The sequence below is a fragment of the Podarcis bocagei genome, assembly GCF_964188305.1.
Source record: "Podarcis bocagei genome assembly, chromosome: 8".
NCBI classification, from domain to species: domain Eukaryota; kingdom Metazoa; phylum Chordata; class Lepidosauria; order Squamata; family Lacertidae; genus Podarcis; species Podarcis bocagei.
The window spans coordinates 23,424,149-23,441,151 of NC_138133.1; the positions used below are offsets into that span (position 1 = coordinate 23,424,149).

Here is a 17,003-nt window from a genome sequence, read left to right on the forward strand (position 1 = left end):
TTTTCAACTGTGCATATGTGTTTGAGCACTTGTCAGAGAAAACCTTTTTTCCTTCCTGTTTAAATAGATGCATGAGATACCAGGAAACGTGTCATAGGATTCTTTTTGTGTCAGATGTATGAGAAAGAGGTAGCCCCCTTCTCCTTAACCTTGGTTTAACATTTATTGCAGATGAATAAATGCTGGAAAAGCACTGGTTGATCTGGCACTGTTTTAAAGGCTTCCCCCCCCCCTGACACTTTTTTTCCTGCCACTTTCAGCTCTACTCGGGTGAAAGTGCAAGATATAAATGTAATAAATAACAGTACCTGTGTAGGCCTGCCAAGCCAGACACTGAGCTACAGAAAATGCCATAAACAGCCTCAGCCCAGTATACCTGAAGGGGTGTCTCCATGCCCATCATTCAGCCCAGACACTGAGGTCCAGCTCTGAGGGCCTTCTGGCAATTCCCTCACTGCAAGAAGCAGGGAGCCAGGCAGAGGGCCTTCTTGGTGGTGGCGCCCGCCCTGTGGAACGCCCTCCCACCAGATGTCAAGGAAATAAACAACTAGCTGACTTTTAGAAGACATCTGAAAGCAGCCCTGTTTAGGGAAGTTTTTAATGTTTGATGTTTTCTTGTGTTTTTAATGTCCTGTTGGAAGCCGCCCAGAGTGGCTGGAGAGGCCCGGCCAGATGGGCGGGGTATAAGTAATAAATTATGATGATGATGATGATGATGATGATGCAGGCAGGCAGACCCCAGAAGTGGCAGAGCTGAACTTACCTCTTTATTTGCGATACTCCTCGTCAGATCAGTATGCATCTTTGTAATAATCAAAATGACATAAAGTGTCCAGCCCACGAAACCCATGGTGACACTGAAACCCAGGAAAAACCTGTCGTACGTGTGATAATATGAGAGTCCTTCCAAGGCAAGGCGAATCAGCTTGCTGCAAAGAGAAACCTATAGAAAGGAAACAACCTTTATAACCCTATTGCTCTCAAGACTGACTCACAACTGGGCTCAAACCCAACTTTCACAGACAAACCCAACTACCAGCGATGAAACTTAGAAATGAATTGAAAAATAAAATGTAAACATCAAATGTAAAAGGTAAAGGACCCCTGGACAGTTAAGTTCAGTCAAAGGAGACTATGGGGTTGCGGCGCTCCTCTCATTTCAGGCCAAGGGAGCTGGCGTTTGTCCACAGACATTTTTCCAGGTCACGTGGCCAGCATGACTAAACCACTTCTGGCGCAACAGAGCACCGTGATAGAAACCAGAGTGCACGGTGTTTACCTTTACGCCGCAGCAGTACCTTTTTATCTACTTGCATTGGTATGCTTTTGAACTGCCAGGTTGGCAGGAGTTGGGACAGAGTAATGGGAGCTCACCCAGTTGTGGGGATTCAAACCACTGACCTGCTGATCGGCAAGCCCAAGAGGCTCGGTGGTTTAGACCACAGCGCCACCCGTGTCCCTGTTACATCACATGTAAACATTCTACCACTAGATAGCAATAGGGGGAGGGAGGAAGGCCCAGATAAGGTGGGGAGGGGGAGCCTCAGGCCCCATAGGTCAAATTTGACCCTCTAGTCTAGACATTTCTATCTGACCCTTGGGACTCTCCAAAGGGCACAATGTCTCCCTAGCCACACCCCTTCTCCCCTCACCAGCCCTGCTTGGGATCCCACTTGACTGTTTTTGCCTTGGACTCCGATGACACGTCTTGCTTGTATGGATGGAAAATATAGCAGGACATGTGAAGAAACTGGCCTATTGTATTAAAAAAAGGTTTTTAAAAAGGGGCCACTCTTGCATCTGTCGCTGACCTCGCCACCAGCAAGTTGCCCTCGGAAGGTTACTCAGAGGGAAATGAGGCCCTCAGTTTGAAAATTATTTCCCCATCTCTTTAACAGTTCGCTAAAATACCACACATAAGACTAAGGCAAGATGGAAGGGACTGTTTCTGTTCACTTACTGCTTCCTCGTATTTCCTATGATGAATAGAAGTCCTTGCTTTTCTAAGAATGTCAATCTGTTCCGATTCAGAAAGAGATCTATGCACAAGAGAGAGGAATTTTATTTTATTTTAGTCTCAGTTCTATTTCTCTTTTGAGGCTGGAAGAATAAGAGCAGGCAAACTTCTTGCAATACTGTATTGTGTTCTATCTGTTTTGCTCTATAAAAGCTGTGATTGTTACTTTTTTTAAAAAAAAAGAAACACACACACAATTCCCTCATCGATAGATTGCCATCTTGCTTAAAAGCACGTCTACAAGGGACCAGTGCAAACTTAAAAAATAAAATGCTGTATTTTCCCTGGAGAGTTTTTAGGTTAGCGCCACAGAACGCAAGGAGATTTATTGCATCTGGAGAAAACCATGGAACCTGAGGGGATCCACTAAAGAGAGCAGCAAGTTATGCAATGTTAAGAATATATTTGAAAGGGTGTTAGAGAAGAACAGCTTCATCTTCTTTTTATTCAGGTCGGCTGGCGGAGGAAAACTTAATAATTGGGAAGCTTCTGAATCCGCAATACTCATCTGCACAGTGGTACCGCCGGTTGTGGACGGGATCTGTTCCGGAGCTCTAGTTGGATCTTGAGGTTTCCGCAACCAGAGGGACCACTTCTGCACATGCGTGTGGTGCGGTTAAGCACTTCTGCGCATGCGCTGGGCGAAACCCAGAAAAATACTTCCGGGTTTGCCACGTACATATCCCAAAGGATACGTAACCGGAGGTGAACCTAAGTAGAGGTACCACTGTATATGTAGGCAACAAGTATGAAAATCTGGGAGGTTTGAATGGATGTTCACTGCATCTTACAGATCACTGCACCGATGTAATACTGAGCAAGCCCAAGAGACTTGAGATTATAGCCTCGAAAACTGTAGAGGCTTATCGTCAACAATGGGAGGGTGGAGGGGAATCTGTTTCGTTACAAGAATATAAACAACATCGTTCCTGTGTAAGAACAATTAATTATGTAACTAAACATCAGCACTAATTGTGCAAAGGCTTGTAAATTGTCCCTTAGGGGATGTTAGTAGCTCTCACTGGGAATATAGATGACAAAATTAATATTTCCACCACATCATTCATGTCTCCCACTAAAGAAAAGAGAAATTGACAGTTCAGACACCAAGTCTGTGATGAAAATGAAGAACCATTGATGAATAGCTCTTTTGAAAGAGGCCATCTCTGCAGATAGGGCTTTCTTCCTGTGGGGTGGGATGTCACTAAACCTTATAAAACAAGTAAAAGCAAACAAACCCAACAATTTGAAAGGGGGAAATCTGTGCTTAGCACATGCTACCATACACGAGTTTGTTTCTAACCCCCTTACTTAAAACACACACATTAAAAGAAGTACAGTGGTACCTCCGGTTAAATACTTAATTCGTTCCGGAGGTCTGTTCTTAACCTGAAATTGTTCTTAACCTGAAGCACCACTTTAGCTAATGGGGCCTCCTGCTGCCACTGCGCCGCTGGAGCATGATTTCTGTTCTCATCCTGAAGCAAAGTTCTTACCCTGAAGCACTATTTCTGGGTTAGCGGAGTCTGTAACCTGAAGCGTATGTAACCTGAAGCGTATGTAACCTGAGGTACCACTGTTAAAAAAACAGTAAGTTTCTCAATGGGCATAAATTGGTGAGATGAAATATCTAAGCCGCTCATGACAACAAAGCAGATTATTTTTTATAAGCTGGGAAGAGAGAATTTGCACACTTATGTATTTTGCATGTAAATAAATTAAAGAGTCAGGGTCAATTAAAGGCCAGAGGGAGGAAAAAATGTGATCCACAGCAACTCCTCTGGCCAACATTGCAGCAGAGTCAGAAGAATTCAGCAGGGAATAGAAATAGCAACTTTAGCCTCAAGGTCTGAAAGACGTGATGCAAGACACTTTCGAGTGAACGGGGCTTAATGAGGAAAGCAGGAGAAGATTGCCACAAGTAATAATTTAAAGTAAACTCTCCATGTTGCAAAGGCCAAGCATGCATAAAAATAAAAAAGCTGTTCCAGTGAAACAGGTACACATGTGTACAGTGTTGTTGTTTTTAGTTTGTTGCTGGTTTTAATCTTTTAATCACTGGCTCCCGGTGGAGTACAGGGTCAGATTTAAGGTGCTGGTTTTGACCTTTAAAGCCCTTCACGGCCTAGGACCCTCGTACCTATGGGACCGCCTCTCCCGGTATGTCCCACCGAGGACCTTAAGGTCTATAAATAGCAACACCTTAGTGGTCCTGGGCCCTAAGGAAGTTAGATTAGCTTCAACCAGAGCCAGGGCCTTTCAACTCTGGCTCCAGCCTGGTGTAACGCTCTGTCTCATGAGACCAGGGCCCTGCAGGATCTGATTTCTTTCCGCAGGGCCTGTAAGACAGAGTTGTTCTGCCTGGCCTTTGGCGTGGAGTCAATTTGATTCCCTCCCCCTCTTTCTTTTTCCTTTTTTCCTTTCTCCTCCTGTGATGAGGCTGCATTTTAATGTTTCAATGTTTCAATGTTTCAATGTTGTATTTTAATCTTGTTTTTAAGTTGTATTCATTCAACTTGTTTTTATTATTGCTTGTTAGCCGCCCTGAGCCCAGCTTTGGCTGGAGAGGGCGGGGTATAAATAATTATTATTATTATTATTATTATTATTATTATTATTATTATTATTTTGAATGTCTTAAATAGCTATCTTTATTGTTCTTACCAATAATACTATTGGTTTTTGTGTGTTTGTAAACCACTCTGGGGGTTGTTGTTGTTTTAAAAATCAAATAGTGTATACATTTTGTGAAATAAAATAAATGGAAAAACAGGCTGTAAAAGGACACATTCTACTCATGTAAAAACATGCTGATTCCCAAGGTGATTGTGCCAGATCCGGCCCCCGGGCCTTAGTTTGCCTACCCATGGCCTAGAGGAATGCAGTGGTTAAGAGACAGAGAGTTGAACCAGAGAAGCTCCCAAATTCAATCCTTATCTTGGACAAGAAGAGCTCGCTAGATGATGATGGCCTGAGGCAAGCCATTCACTACAAACTTTCAGCCTGGCTCCACTGAAACATGGGGATAAAAATATTGATCTACCTTACAAGGTAAGGCTGACTGACCTAATGCATGCATAGCACTCTTGTGATATAAGCACTGCATGCAATAACGCTAAGAAAAATATCTTGGTCGCTGTTTTTATTCTAATAGTGGTCTGCAGGCTACTTATTCATCTCTTTGGGACCAGAGGGATTTTGGGGGAGAAGATCCAGCATATAACACATTAAATATATAAAGATCCTAGACTAGATGGTCCTCAGGGTCTCTTCCAACTCTAGGATTCTATGAATGTGAATTCTATGACAGCTTCGCTTCCTCTATCAGGAATGTACGTGGGTGGGGCTATTTTGTACATTTTAGCTTGTCCCCCCCCCTTTATTAAAATTCAGAGAGATGCTCAAAGTGCTGAGTGTAGGGCAGTGTTTCCCAACCGGTGTTCCGCGGCACACGAGTGTGCCGTGAGACACCGGCTGGTGTGCCGCGAGATGCCTGGAGGGAGGCGGGCGAGTCGGGCGGCGAGAGGCGGGGCGGGGGCGGCGAGGAGAGGCCGCGCCTCCTGCTGCTGCCTGGCGCTCCTCCTCGCAGCCGGCAGCGCTGCCTGGGCGCCTCCGCGCGACTCTGTCTCGCTGGGTTTGGTCTCCCAGCAGAGACGGGTCACACGCGCCCCTCCCTCCCTCCCTCAGCCTGCACGGAGGGAGAGCCAGAGAGAGGCATCGCTCCTGCGCTCCGAGGCGGATTGAGCGCAGCTGAGAGGAGCTGCCGAGGGAAAAAACGTTCACTTTTGTGCGTCCCTCCCGGCGTGACGCTGCGCGCTGACGTCACGGGGCGGGGCTTTAATGGTGGTGTGCCGCGAGATTTTTTTTTTTAGTACACAGGTGTGCCGTTGCCCAAAAACGTTTGGGAAACACTGGTGTAGGGAATATGCTCACTACAAAGGAAAACTGCTTTATAAATTATTTCTTCTCCGCAAAAAGTCCTGCGGACCATAGTTCTCAGAGGGAGTTAAAGGAACTGTTATGAGAATTCTTAGCACTCATTCCGAGTTGTGATTCCGGTCATTCTTCTTTAGAATATGCTTTACTATGGATATGGCAATATGTTCTAAGAAGCCCACTCAGCAACTGAGGTCTGGCCAACAGACACTGCTGCCCGTTATGTCTTTGCAGTATATTAGGACAGTAAACAACAAAGAGTCATTTGCTGCCACAGGTTTCCTTCTTTCTGAACATCGCGTCATTAAATGTTCAGAGAGGTTCGCAAAACTCCTCTTCTTCCAACAGGGACCTGGTAGCACTCAGTCATTTCTGTGGTTCTTTTAATTTAGAGTGTTTTTAATTGACGACGTCTGTACTATGCTCTTATGGTCTTATTGGCTGGTGTCGCAAAATACTTGGAAAAAGCAGGATTAAATTGTTTGTGGTAAATAGGAAGCAGATGTCAGCTACACAGTCCCTTTGTAATTTATCTCCCATCTCTAGAGGGAGATAGAGACAGAAGCAGTGAGTATTATGCTTGCTCAGTTTTTCCCTTTCAGAGTATCATAGTCCACTTCCTCAAGTCATCCTCCTGAGCCAACAACTTGGGTCTATCTTCTCCTACTTCCCATGGCAATTGGTAATAAAATCAGGAGTAAACTGGGCTAAGCCTGCAGCTGGCACTGATATTCATGACCTCCTCTAAATATTTATCCTCACAACACCCCACCACGTCATAATTATTTACATCATATTGGGCCCACCTAGCTCTGCTTTTAAGTGTTTACATTTTCTCAATCCAAGCACTGATCCCACGCAGCTCAGTAAATATCCCTATCAGTCCGGTTATTCCTTTATCATCAGTATTTGATAGAAAAGCAGAGAGATTTTTTAAAAATGTGTTTAAGGAAACACAGTAACATTGAGGAAACCCTTACTTGAATGGTGAAAACAGGAATGAGAGTGTGCTTTTCTTCTTCTGTGCCATCTTAATCTGAGAAAGAACGACAGGTTTAAACAAAAAGCAGTGTACTGTATGCTGTTAAGGAAATGAATTACGGAAAATATGGAGTCACATGCCAACCTTCTGCATCTATCATACACAGTATTTTTTATTTTTTAAAATGCAGTCTGAGCATGTTTCCTCAGACGCAAGCCTCAGTGTTCAGTGAGGCTTACTTCCAGGTAAGTGTGCAGCCCTAAATACAGCCAGTGGGGGAGAAGGATTCATATATATGGTTTGAGAAGGGAGGAGTTAGGAGAGGCACGGTGAGCAGTACCTCAGGGTCCTTTGAGTGGACCACTACAAGTCTCTTAAGAGATCGACTAAGGTTACACCTACACCAGCTTTCCTTCCCATAATGGATAAACCCAAATTTAATTTGCTCTGGTGGTGTCCTAGAAACTCCATGTTATACCTGGTTCTGACTCCTTGAGTGAAGACATCTAGGAGCAATATAGTCCAAAAATTTACCCAAAGAGAGGCATAAGAACCAGGAGCAGCAACTTATGCCTTCCCCTCAGTATAGATGTCCAGGAGCAGACCATTCTTGTGTGAGCCACTCTCATCCAGATAGATACACACACAGAGAGAGAGAGAGAGTCGTGCCTTGCGATCGAAACCCGGAAGTGAGTGTTCAAGTTTTCGAACATTATTTTGGAAGCCAAACATCTCACAGGGCTTCCACGGCTTCCTATAGGCTGCAGGAGCTTCCTGCAGCCAATCAGAAGCTGCGCTTTGGTTTCCGAACGCTTTAGAAGTCGAATGGACTTCCAGAACAGATTCTGTTTGACTTCCAAGGTACAACTGTCTGTCTATCTATCTATCTATCTATCTACCTACCTACCTACCTACCTACCTACCTACCTACCTATCTATATCCTGTGTTTCCTAAACATTCAGTGAGGCTAAAATTCACACCACAAACTAGATACAGACACTGGTGGACTCGCATCTCCCATCAGCCCTAGTTAGCATGGTCAACTGCCAAGGGTGATAGAAGTTGAAATCCAACAAACAAACAAGGAGGGTGCACAACGTTAGCCGGGTTCAGGAGGAGTTTCAAAATCTAGGCACATTTTGTAAGAAGGCCCCCTCCTTCGTTGCACTGAAACATACTTCAGACACGTAAGAGGTCCTCTTTTAATGACCTTAAAGAGCAGACAGGCACCTATGGGAGCTAGTCTCTTGGTCTGAAACAGATGAATGGCTTGAGCTTGGGAACTTTTGGTTTTTCTGCTTTCTTTGGCATGTACCAGAAGCCGTATGCACAGATTGTAACGGGAATGTTCCAAACCCGGCTGAAGAGGAAATGCAAACCCCAACTCTGCAAATGCTGGCGAGTCAAGTCCCAGTTGCTTGAATAGGACCCGTGCCAGCAGAACACTTTGAGGATTGCCAGCAATAGTCATTAGCGAGATTGGAATTCAATTCCAGGACCCATCTGACCCCGCTGGTAGAATGCATTGCTTTCAGTGGCAACAATTCACACTGGCTAGCCAGAGTTTGTCCCTTAAACTCCTCATTCTAATACAGTATTATACACAACACCACAAGTATCGTGAAATATTTACATTTATCCTTAAGTCAATGAAAAGTATCAAGCTGTTACAGTAAAAAAACAGATGCAGGGATTTAAACTAAAATTACTTGATGCTGCTGCTTCTTATTTATAAATTCAACATCTTAGAATAATTATTTTATTGTTTTAAATTGCAGTCTTGAGTATTTAAATGCACGTTCTCGCTCTCTCCACTGTAATTGCTTTTATAAGCTATTTTTCCACTGCATGTATTTAGACAGATGTGTAATGTTTGCATTTGAGCAATATTTCATTTACCTTAAATTGTTCAAGAATCTGAGCAGCATTCGTAAACATACTCTCTGCTTTAAAAAGAGCGGTGTTGTTCAGGTACTCCAGAGGTAGACTCCCCTGAAAAAGGCACCAAAACCCATGTTTTATGGACACATTATGGATAGCTCAGTTGGTTAAGAGTGTGGTGCTGATAACACCAAGATTGCAGGTTCAGTCCCCGTAAGGGACAGCTGCATATTCCTGCATTGCAAGAAGTTGGACTAGATGACCCTCTACAATTCGATGATTCAATGAAGCCAAGACTAGAAAAACATGTAAGCAGTTTCTGTGGGGAAGGAGAAAATGCTACTCTACAGTACCAAGTCATTATACACTGAATGGCAGCAGGATCTCACCTACCAGTCTCTCCCCTGCCCCATGGCCATGACCCCACACCACTGACATCGCACTGACCCATCACAAAAAAAGAGAGCAACATGCTTAACTGATGTGCACCACGCCCCCAGGATGCATGCCAGCCACGCCCACGCCTGCTCTCTACCCCCTGGTGCCGGAGCATGAAGAAGAAGAAGAGTTTGGATTTGGTATCCCACTTTATCACTACCCAAAGGAGTCTCAAAGCAGCTAACCTTCTCCTTTCCCTTCCTCCCCCACAACAAACACTCTGTGAGGTGAGTGGGGCTGAGAGACTTCAGAGAAGTGTGACTAGCCCAAGGTCACCCAGCAGCTGCATGTGGAGGAGCGGAGACGCGAACCCTACACCACCAGAACACTACACCACACTGGCTCCGCCACTGGTGATATGATGTTTATTTATTAAAAATATTTATGCCCCCATTTTTCCTTGCAAGGGTTGTGTTATGTGTGCTGGCGTGGTTGCTCGAGAGCGAACAGGCAAGACCCCCACTAGTCTTTTCAAGGCTTTATTATCTGTGCAAAACATTCACAGTGCAGAACGTCTCAATTCCATGTCTGCTTAGTCGCTAGCAGAATCTGGGAGTGGGCAGTCCTTAAACTTTCCCCAGCAGAGCAGTCTTTTGACCCCCATCCCACGCCTCCCCTCTCTGTGCATAAACCGACTGCGCAGAAAGGGCGTGGGCAAAGGGGGACCTGCCTCCCCCCCCCCCCCGGTTTGCTCAGGTTCGGGTTGCGGCTCTCTCTTGCATCTTCCGAGCCCTGCATCCCTTCCCCACTGGAGGCGTGGCTTCCCTCACCAACTGCCCTTCCACCTCTCGCTCCTGAGCTGATGGCAGTTCCCTGACAGGTTGGTTCAAGGATTCTAATTGCATAACCAGGAGAAGAAGAAAAAACCCACCAACTAGCATGTATCTTACCACAGAGTTCAGGGGGAAAGGGACTCCAATAAGTGAAGCCATCAGCGGTGCTATATCAGCCTGCGGAGAAAAATACACTCAGTTTAAGGCTGTGAAGCAAAGTGCTGTAAAATTAGTAAAGGTAAAGGGACCCCTGACCATTAGGTCCAGTCATGGACGACTCAGGGTTGCGGCGCTCATCTCGCTTTATTGGCCAAGGGAGCCGGCGTACAGCTTCCAGGTCATGTGGCCAGCATGACTAAGCCGCTTCTGGCGAACCAGAGCAGCGCACGGAAACGCCGTTTACCTTCCCGCCAGAGTGGTACCTACTTATCTACTTGCACTTTGATGTTCTTTCGAACTGCTTGGTTAGCAGGAGCAGGGACCGAGCTCACGCCGTCGCGGGGATTAGAACAACCGACCTTCTGATCGGCAAGCCCTAGGCTCTTTGGTTTAACCCACAGTGCCACCTGCATCCCGCTGTAAAATTACAAAGTAGAAAAATCCATTTTGATGCAAACAAAGTGTGAGGTCCTTTAAAACTTGCTGCAGACTATAGGTCTTCGAAATAATACTGTCCACGTTTTACTGGTTTTAGGAAAATTGAAATGTAGGTCAGCACAGAAGGGAGACAAACGTTACATAATGCCTAGAACAAGAGGGGCTCTGTGCTTTTGGCAGGGGGGTGGGCAGGCACAAGGCGATCAAGGATGCACTAGGATGAATGCTGCCTAGGACCTTTGCAGACATAATGTTCTCAATCTCCTAACTGTGGCTGTGCAATGGGCAAAGTAGCAAGGGCTCTGCTATCCAGTCCAGCATTCAGCATCCCACAGTGAGCCTCTGCAAAAACTATAAGCAGGATGTGAAGGCAATAGCTCTCGCCCACTGTCGTTCATCAGCAACTGGCATTCAGCGGTATACTACTTCTGATCCGAGCCATTGAGGTAGCCATCTTTTTCTTTTCGTTTTTACAATTCATTAGAGCACAATTTTATTAATTGAAAGACTACCAGCTTTTAGTACAGTTCCATGCAGTAGGTTCAATACAGGTGTACAGCAACAGACAATCAATGCCATAAATAAAGAACAAAAGCGTAGTCCGTTAAAGGGAAAGATTGCAGTGGAGGTTTGTGTGTGTTTTTGCAAGAGTAAGAAGAAAGCAAGAGATAAAATAAGATGACCTAGGCTAGGGTTGCCCAAACTTTTTTCAAAGAGGGCCAGTTTTTTTTAAGGATTGAAATTGTTGAACTTTTTTGGGATTTGACCCCAAGAAGTAAACTGCCACAGGGGCCGGATGAAACCAGCCAGGGGGCCGGATGATGTCCCCAAAATGGACTTTGAACATACCTGTTTAAATCTTGAGTTCTCCAGAGCTTTTGCTTGTTTAAACAAAATTTATGCAACCATACATTGTGACATACATACGGATGGGATGCGGGTGGCGCTGTGGGTAAAACCTCAGTGCCTAGGACTTGCCGATTGTATGGTCGGCGGTTCGAATCCCCGCGGTGGGGTGAGCTCCCGTCGTTCGGTCCCAGCTCCTGCCCACCTAGCAGTTCGAAAGCACGTCAAAGTGCAAGTAGATAAATAGGTACCGCTTTATTGCGGGAAGGTAAACGGCGTTTCCGTGTGCTGCGCTGGTGCTGGCTCGCCAGAGCTGCTTCGTCACGCTGGCCACATGACCCGGAAGTGTCTTCGGACAGCGCTGGCTCCCAGCCTCTTAAGCGAGATGAGCGTGCAACCCTAGAGTCGGTCACGACTGGCCCGTACGGGCAGGGGTACCTTTACCTTTACATTGCGACATTACGTTAGGAGGAAACACTATGGAAAATGAGAATTGTTGGAAAACTGACTGGAGTGATGTAGCCATCTTATAATAATAATAATTTTATAATTTGTACCCTGCCCAGATCTGACTGGGCTGCCTCAGCCAATTGGGGACGCTGCCAACATACGCATATAGAAAACACAATAAAACATTAAATAAATGTTCCATGAGTTGCCCCGTTAAAAGGGTTTGCAAACCCAGTTACAAACTCTGAGTATTAAGGGCGATCCTCATTATAGCATTAGTGCTGGCCGACAGTAACATTATGCCGTAGGTGTGATGGAACAGAGAGGGAGATTTGCCCACAAAAGGGAAAGGAAGTGTTCGGCATGCTTTCAATCTCTTCCCTCCGGTTAGCATATTGAAAATGTTGTCATGCCTGCCCAGTTCCATATTGATCGGAACAAATAAAATCAAATTACCTGGCTATTTTAAAAAAACGTTTTTGCTATCGCTATAAATCATTCTCCCACCTGCATGTCTTGTGGTAGCTTAAATTAAAGACAAATGTTAATCAGCTGTAAGGTACCTGGTTGACATCTTGCCGCTTTAAGGTCTCCAGTTTCCAATCTACGAAAGGATAAAGAGAGAATTAAAGACCATTTGCAACACAGGCCTAACCGACATGAACAGATCTGAGGGGGAAATTGATGCTTAATGAGTTGTTGCTCTCTTCTGCTCCATAACACACTTTTTTGCTGCTGAAACGAGAGTCATGCTTTGCCTCAGAACAAAAATCTAAGGAATTTACTTAAAGTAAACTATTCCACCTTTTTAAAGCCACAGAAAGACAAATTTTAACTACTGTATCAAGTTTTGAAAATGAAGTCAGAGGCGTAAAACTTCGAGCCACTTTAAGATCCTACCTTGTTCACAGGTTTTAATTTGTATGCTGCTTTTCCATACTTCAAACCATACTCAAAAGATTTTACATAATTAAATCTGTGCCATAAACTAGATATAAGGAGCACTCATATTAAGAGTGCTCTGTAGATTGATAGCTGTAGTCTTATATATACTAACCTTTTACGCTCTTTCACTCTTCTCTAATGTTCCTAACCCTTCTTTTAGACTCCGTTAGCTTCTTTTGGATTCTTATAGACTTTTATATATACTTTCTGTTTTAACTCCTTTTAGTTTAGTTTAAAAACAAACAAACAAACGTTTTTAGATTTTAAATGATTGTACCCCTCCCTCCTTATGCTGGTCTACGACCGTAATAAAGATTTGTTGTTGTTGTACATAATTAAAAACATAGCAAAAGTAAGCAATAAATGAAACACATCAAAAAGTATACAACTGTAATTGAACGATTTCCATGTAAATCATTATAAAAACTAGGAATAAAGATACAAAAGCTTAATATCAATAACAGCAACAACAAGAAACCCAAAGCACCAACCCAAGAGTCACATAATATCTTGGGCTTAATAATAATAATAATAATAATAATAATAATAATAATAATAATAATAATAATAATAATAAAATAATTATTTCTACCCTGCCGATCTGGCTGGGTTTCCCTAGCCACTCTAAGCAGATACCAACAAAACCTTTAGCTGTGCATGCAGCCCTTGTTTGAGCTAGCACACAAGCAGCAAGTAATTACAGTTTCCCTTTTTTATTTCAACTGGGAAAGTATGGTTAACAGGCTAGGTAGATGCCATGCTATGAAGCCAATTTAAATGCTTTGGATCAAGCCTCGGCTTGAACCACAGTTTCCAAGCTGAAATAAGAACAAAGCAAAGCTACAATTAAATTTTCTGGGTTTTGGGGGGAGGAAAGATTGTGTGGACAATTGGGTCTGTCCATATCTTGACCTCAGGCCACATTTCTTCAGCCTCAGGCCTCCTCCATCAGTAACATGAGTTCCAATTACCCACCCTACTTTCTGGATAGTTTTATAAGAATGTATGTGAAGCAGTTTGAGCTCTCAAAATAAAACACCGCAGCCCCTTGGTTATATTGTTTGCCTTTTCATTTTATCATATTTATCATAAATTATTATTGTTGTTTTTATTAATTAATTAACCCTCATCTGCATTGTCCTACTATATGGGATGCTCCAAATGTGTTTTCTCATAACAAAAGGTCCCTGGTAAGTAAATGTGGAATTAATTTATTTTATGACTTACTAATGGCATTTGGTAGTACAATGGTACCTTGGAACTCAAACATCATCCACTCCGGAAGACCATTCGACTTTCAAAACGTTCAAGTTCTGAGGCGTAGCTTCCGATTGGCCGATAGCTAGGTTTTTGCACAGCGGAAGCCATGTCGGACGTTTGTGTTCCAAGGAACATTCGAAAACCGGAGCACTTACTTCCGGGTTTTCGGCATTCGGGAGCCAAAACGTTTGGCAACAGAGCCGTTCAAGTTCTGAGGTAGCACTGTACACAGTGAAGTCCAGTGGGCTTGGATTAGATGCCTGCATTCATATCCCTGAAGTCATGAAGCGACTTCCGTTTTCTGATAAATATACCAATTTACCTCTGGCAGCTAAGAAGATAAAATGAGGGACATGGCACCCTCCAGACTACAACTCCCATCATTCCCAACCACGGCCCATCTTGGCTGGGGCTGACAGGCATTGAGGTCCAACAAACATCTTAATAGTGCCAGGGAGATTACCCCAAGATAAAAGGTTATTACGCCCCTTGTATTTTAAAAGCATACAGAAAAAATATGACCCGCATACAGTGCTATTTTTTCTAGAAAAATGGGTGCTGGAATTCACCCTTGTTCCCTTATTGCCACCTGAGAGGTGCCAGAACTGAGTTCCGGCGAGTTCCGTCTGAAAAGCCCTGCCCACACATATAATCCTATCTACCTTTTAAAAAAGTGTCTTCATACTGTTGCGAGGCGACTTTTTGTGGAGAGTTGATTCCTGCTCCCCAAGCAACGAGTGGTGTTAATGTTTCTGATGGATGGCCAGCCCCGTGAACCCCTAAAAGAAAACAAAGTTAGAATTACTTCATAATGAATTGCTGCCCCTGCAATGGACCTTAACACAGAACAATAAACCGTTAAGGTTGTACCTTTTAAAACATTTGAACTTGTCTAGTGTTACCCACTCAGGAACCTCAGAGGACGCCTAATGTTAAATGGATGTGTCAAATGCTGCATTTCTATATGGAAACTTGGTTGATTCTTCTGTGCCCATGTGGCTTATGGGAAGCTCTTGACTAGACTGCTGCAATGTGTTCCGTTTGGGGCTTCCCTTGAAGACAGTCTAGAAGCTGCCAAACACAGCAGCCAGGCAACTTGACTAGCACTGTAAAGCAGGGTCGTGTGACACCTATTCTTAAAAGATCTGCACTGCCTACCTGCTACCAAAGCCAATTTATGGTGCTAATGTTAGTCTGCAAAACTCTATATGGCTTGAGATCAAGGTATTTGAAGGTTTGCTTCTGTCTTATCCACACACACACACACACACACACACACACACACGGGTGGTCCTATGTAAAACAGTATCTTTTCTATTGTGGGCACTGTGGCTGCAGAATTTCCTCGGCACAAAAATACTGTTGTCTCCTATGCTAGCTGCTTCTAGGTGTCATAGAGTAACCAACATTTGTTCAATCAGATTTACATTTAGAGTCCACCTTTCCTGCAAGGAGGTCAAAGTGATGTACAGTGTTACCTCGGGTTACAGATGCTTCAGGTTACAGAAGCTTCAGGTTACAGACTCCGCTAACCCAGAAAGAGTACCTCAGGTTAAGAACTTTGCTTCAGGATGAGAATAGAAATCGTGCGGCGGCAGTGGGAGGCCTCATTAGCTAAAGTGATACCTCAGATTAAGAACAGTTTCAGGTTAAGAACGGACCTCCAGAACGAATTAAGTTCTTAACCCAAGGTACCACTGTACAAGTTTCTCCTGCTTCCCATTTAAACTGCACAGCAACTCTATGAGGTAGGTCAGGCTGAAGGACAGTGACTGGTCAAAGGTCACCCAATGAGCTTGATGGCTGAGTGGAAATTTTAACCCCAGGGCCTTGTCCAGCACTTTAACCACTGCACCACACAGTCTCACATTGGTGCTGGATTTTCGGATATGCTCCGTATTTTTGTTTTATAGGGGTTGGGAGGGGGTTGTGTTGACGTGTGCCTTTTTAATATTGTATACAGCCCTGGGTTGAGTTGTGGATTACAAATGTAATAAACCATAGGCATTCTAACCAAATGCAAACAATATCCTTACACGAGAAAGATACACAAGTATTTCTGTTCCTAACACATTTTGAGTGGCGGGACACTCTCTTTATCAAATGCTTCTTACTGCTTGGGTCACCAAAGCAGACTTTGCTGCTTGACCTCTCTCCTCTGACCTCTCTTTCTATCACTTCACAGAATGTGTCCAAGAAAAAAAGGAAATACCGTATTTTTCGCCCTATAAGACGCACTTTTTCCCCTCCAAAAATGAAGGGGAAATGTGGGTGCGTCTTATGGGGCGAATGCAGGCTTTCACTGAAGCCTGGAGAGTGAGAGGGGTTGGTGCGCACCGACCCCTCTCGCTCTCCAGGCTTCAGGAGAGCCCCAGCGCCAGCCCCACAAGGTCGGGGGACAGAGGGAGGCGGAACTCCGCCATCCCGCTGTCTCCCGAAGTGGTTTGGAGGCTGACGGCGGGGAGAAGAGCGCTTCTCCCCGCTGCCTGCCCCACCACTCCGGGGACAGCAGGGAGACGCAGCGCGTCTTCCTGCTGTCCCCGGACCTGATCTCCAGGTGGGCGGGGGGGAGAAGAGCGCTTCTCCCCGCTGCCTGCCCCATCACTCCGGGGACAGCAGGGAGACGCGCTGCGTCTCCTTGCTGTCCCCGGACCTGATGAGAAGAGCGCTTCTCCCCGCTGCCTGCCCCACAAGCGCCTGGGGGGAATAATTTTTTTTTCCTTATTTCCCCCCAAAAAACTTGATGCGTCCTATGGGCCGGTGCGTCCTATGGGGCGAAAAATACGGTATGTGGCATTTCTGTATATAAAGCAAAGGAGAAACAGTTTTCAATAAATTAACTAAAACCGGGGAAGCAATCTGGGGTTTTTTTTTGCA

The 17,003-nt window shown here is 44.6% G+C and overlaps 1 protein-coding gene across 1 annotated transcript in view; it reads right to left on the minus strand.

The window, feature by feature from the left end:
• PIGN (phosphatidylinositol glycan anchor biosynthesis class N) overlaps nt 1–17,003 on the minus strand; it is a 95,992-nt gene that overhangs the window by 46,511 nt on the left and 32,478 nt on the right. The window contains exons 9-15 of the mRNA XM_081206730.1: nt 14,789–14,905; nt 12,485–12,525; nt 10,146–10,205; nt 8,836–8,928; nt 6,934–6,989; nt 1,961–2,039; nt 764–943 (exon numbers count right to left, since the gene is read on the minus strand). Of these exons, the coding sequence (XP_081062856.1) occupies nt 764–943; nt 1,961–2,039; nt 6,934–6,989; nt 8,836–8,928; nt 10,146–10,205; nt 12,485–12,525; nt 14,789–14,905 (626 nt within the window). The remainder of the gene's footprint in view (nt 1–763; nt 944–1,960; nt 2,040–6,933; nt 6,990–8,835; nt 8,929–10,145; nt 10,206–12,484; nt 12,526–14,788; nt 14,906–17,003) is intronic.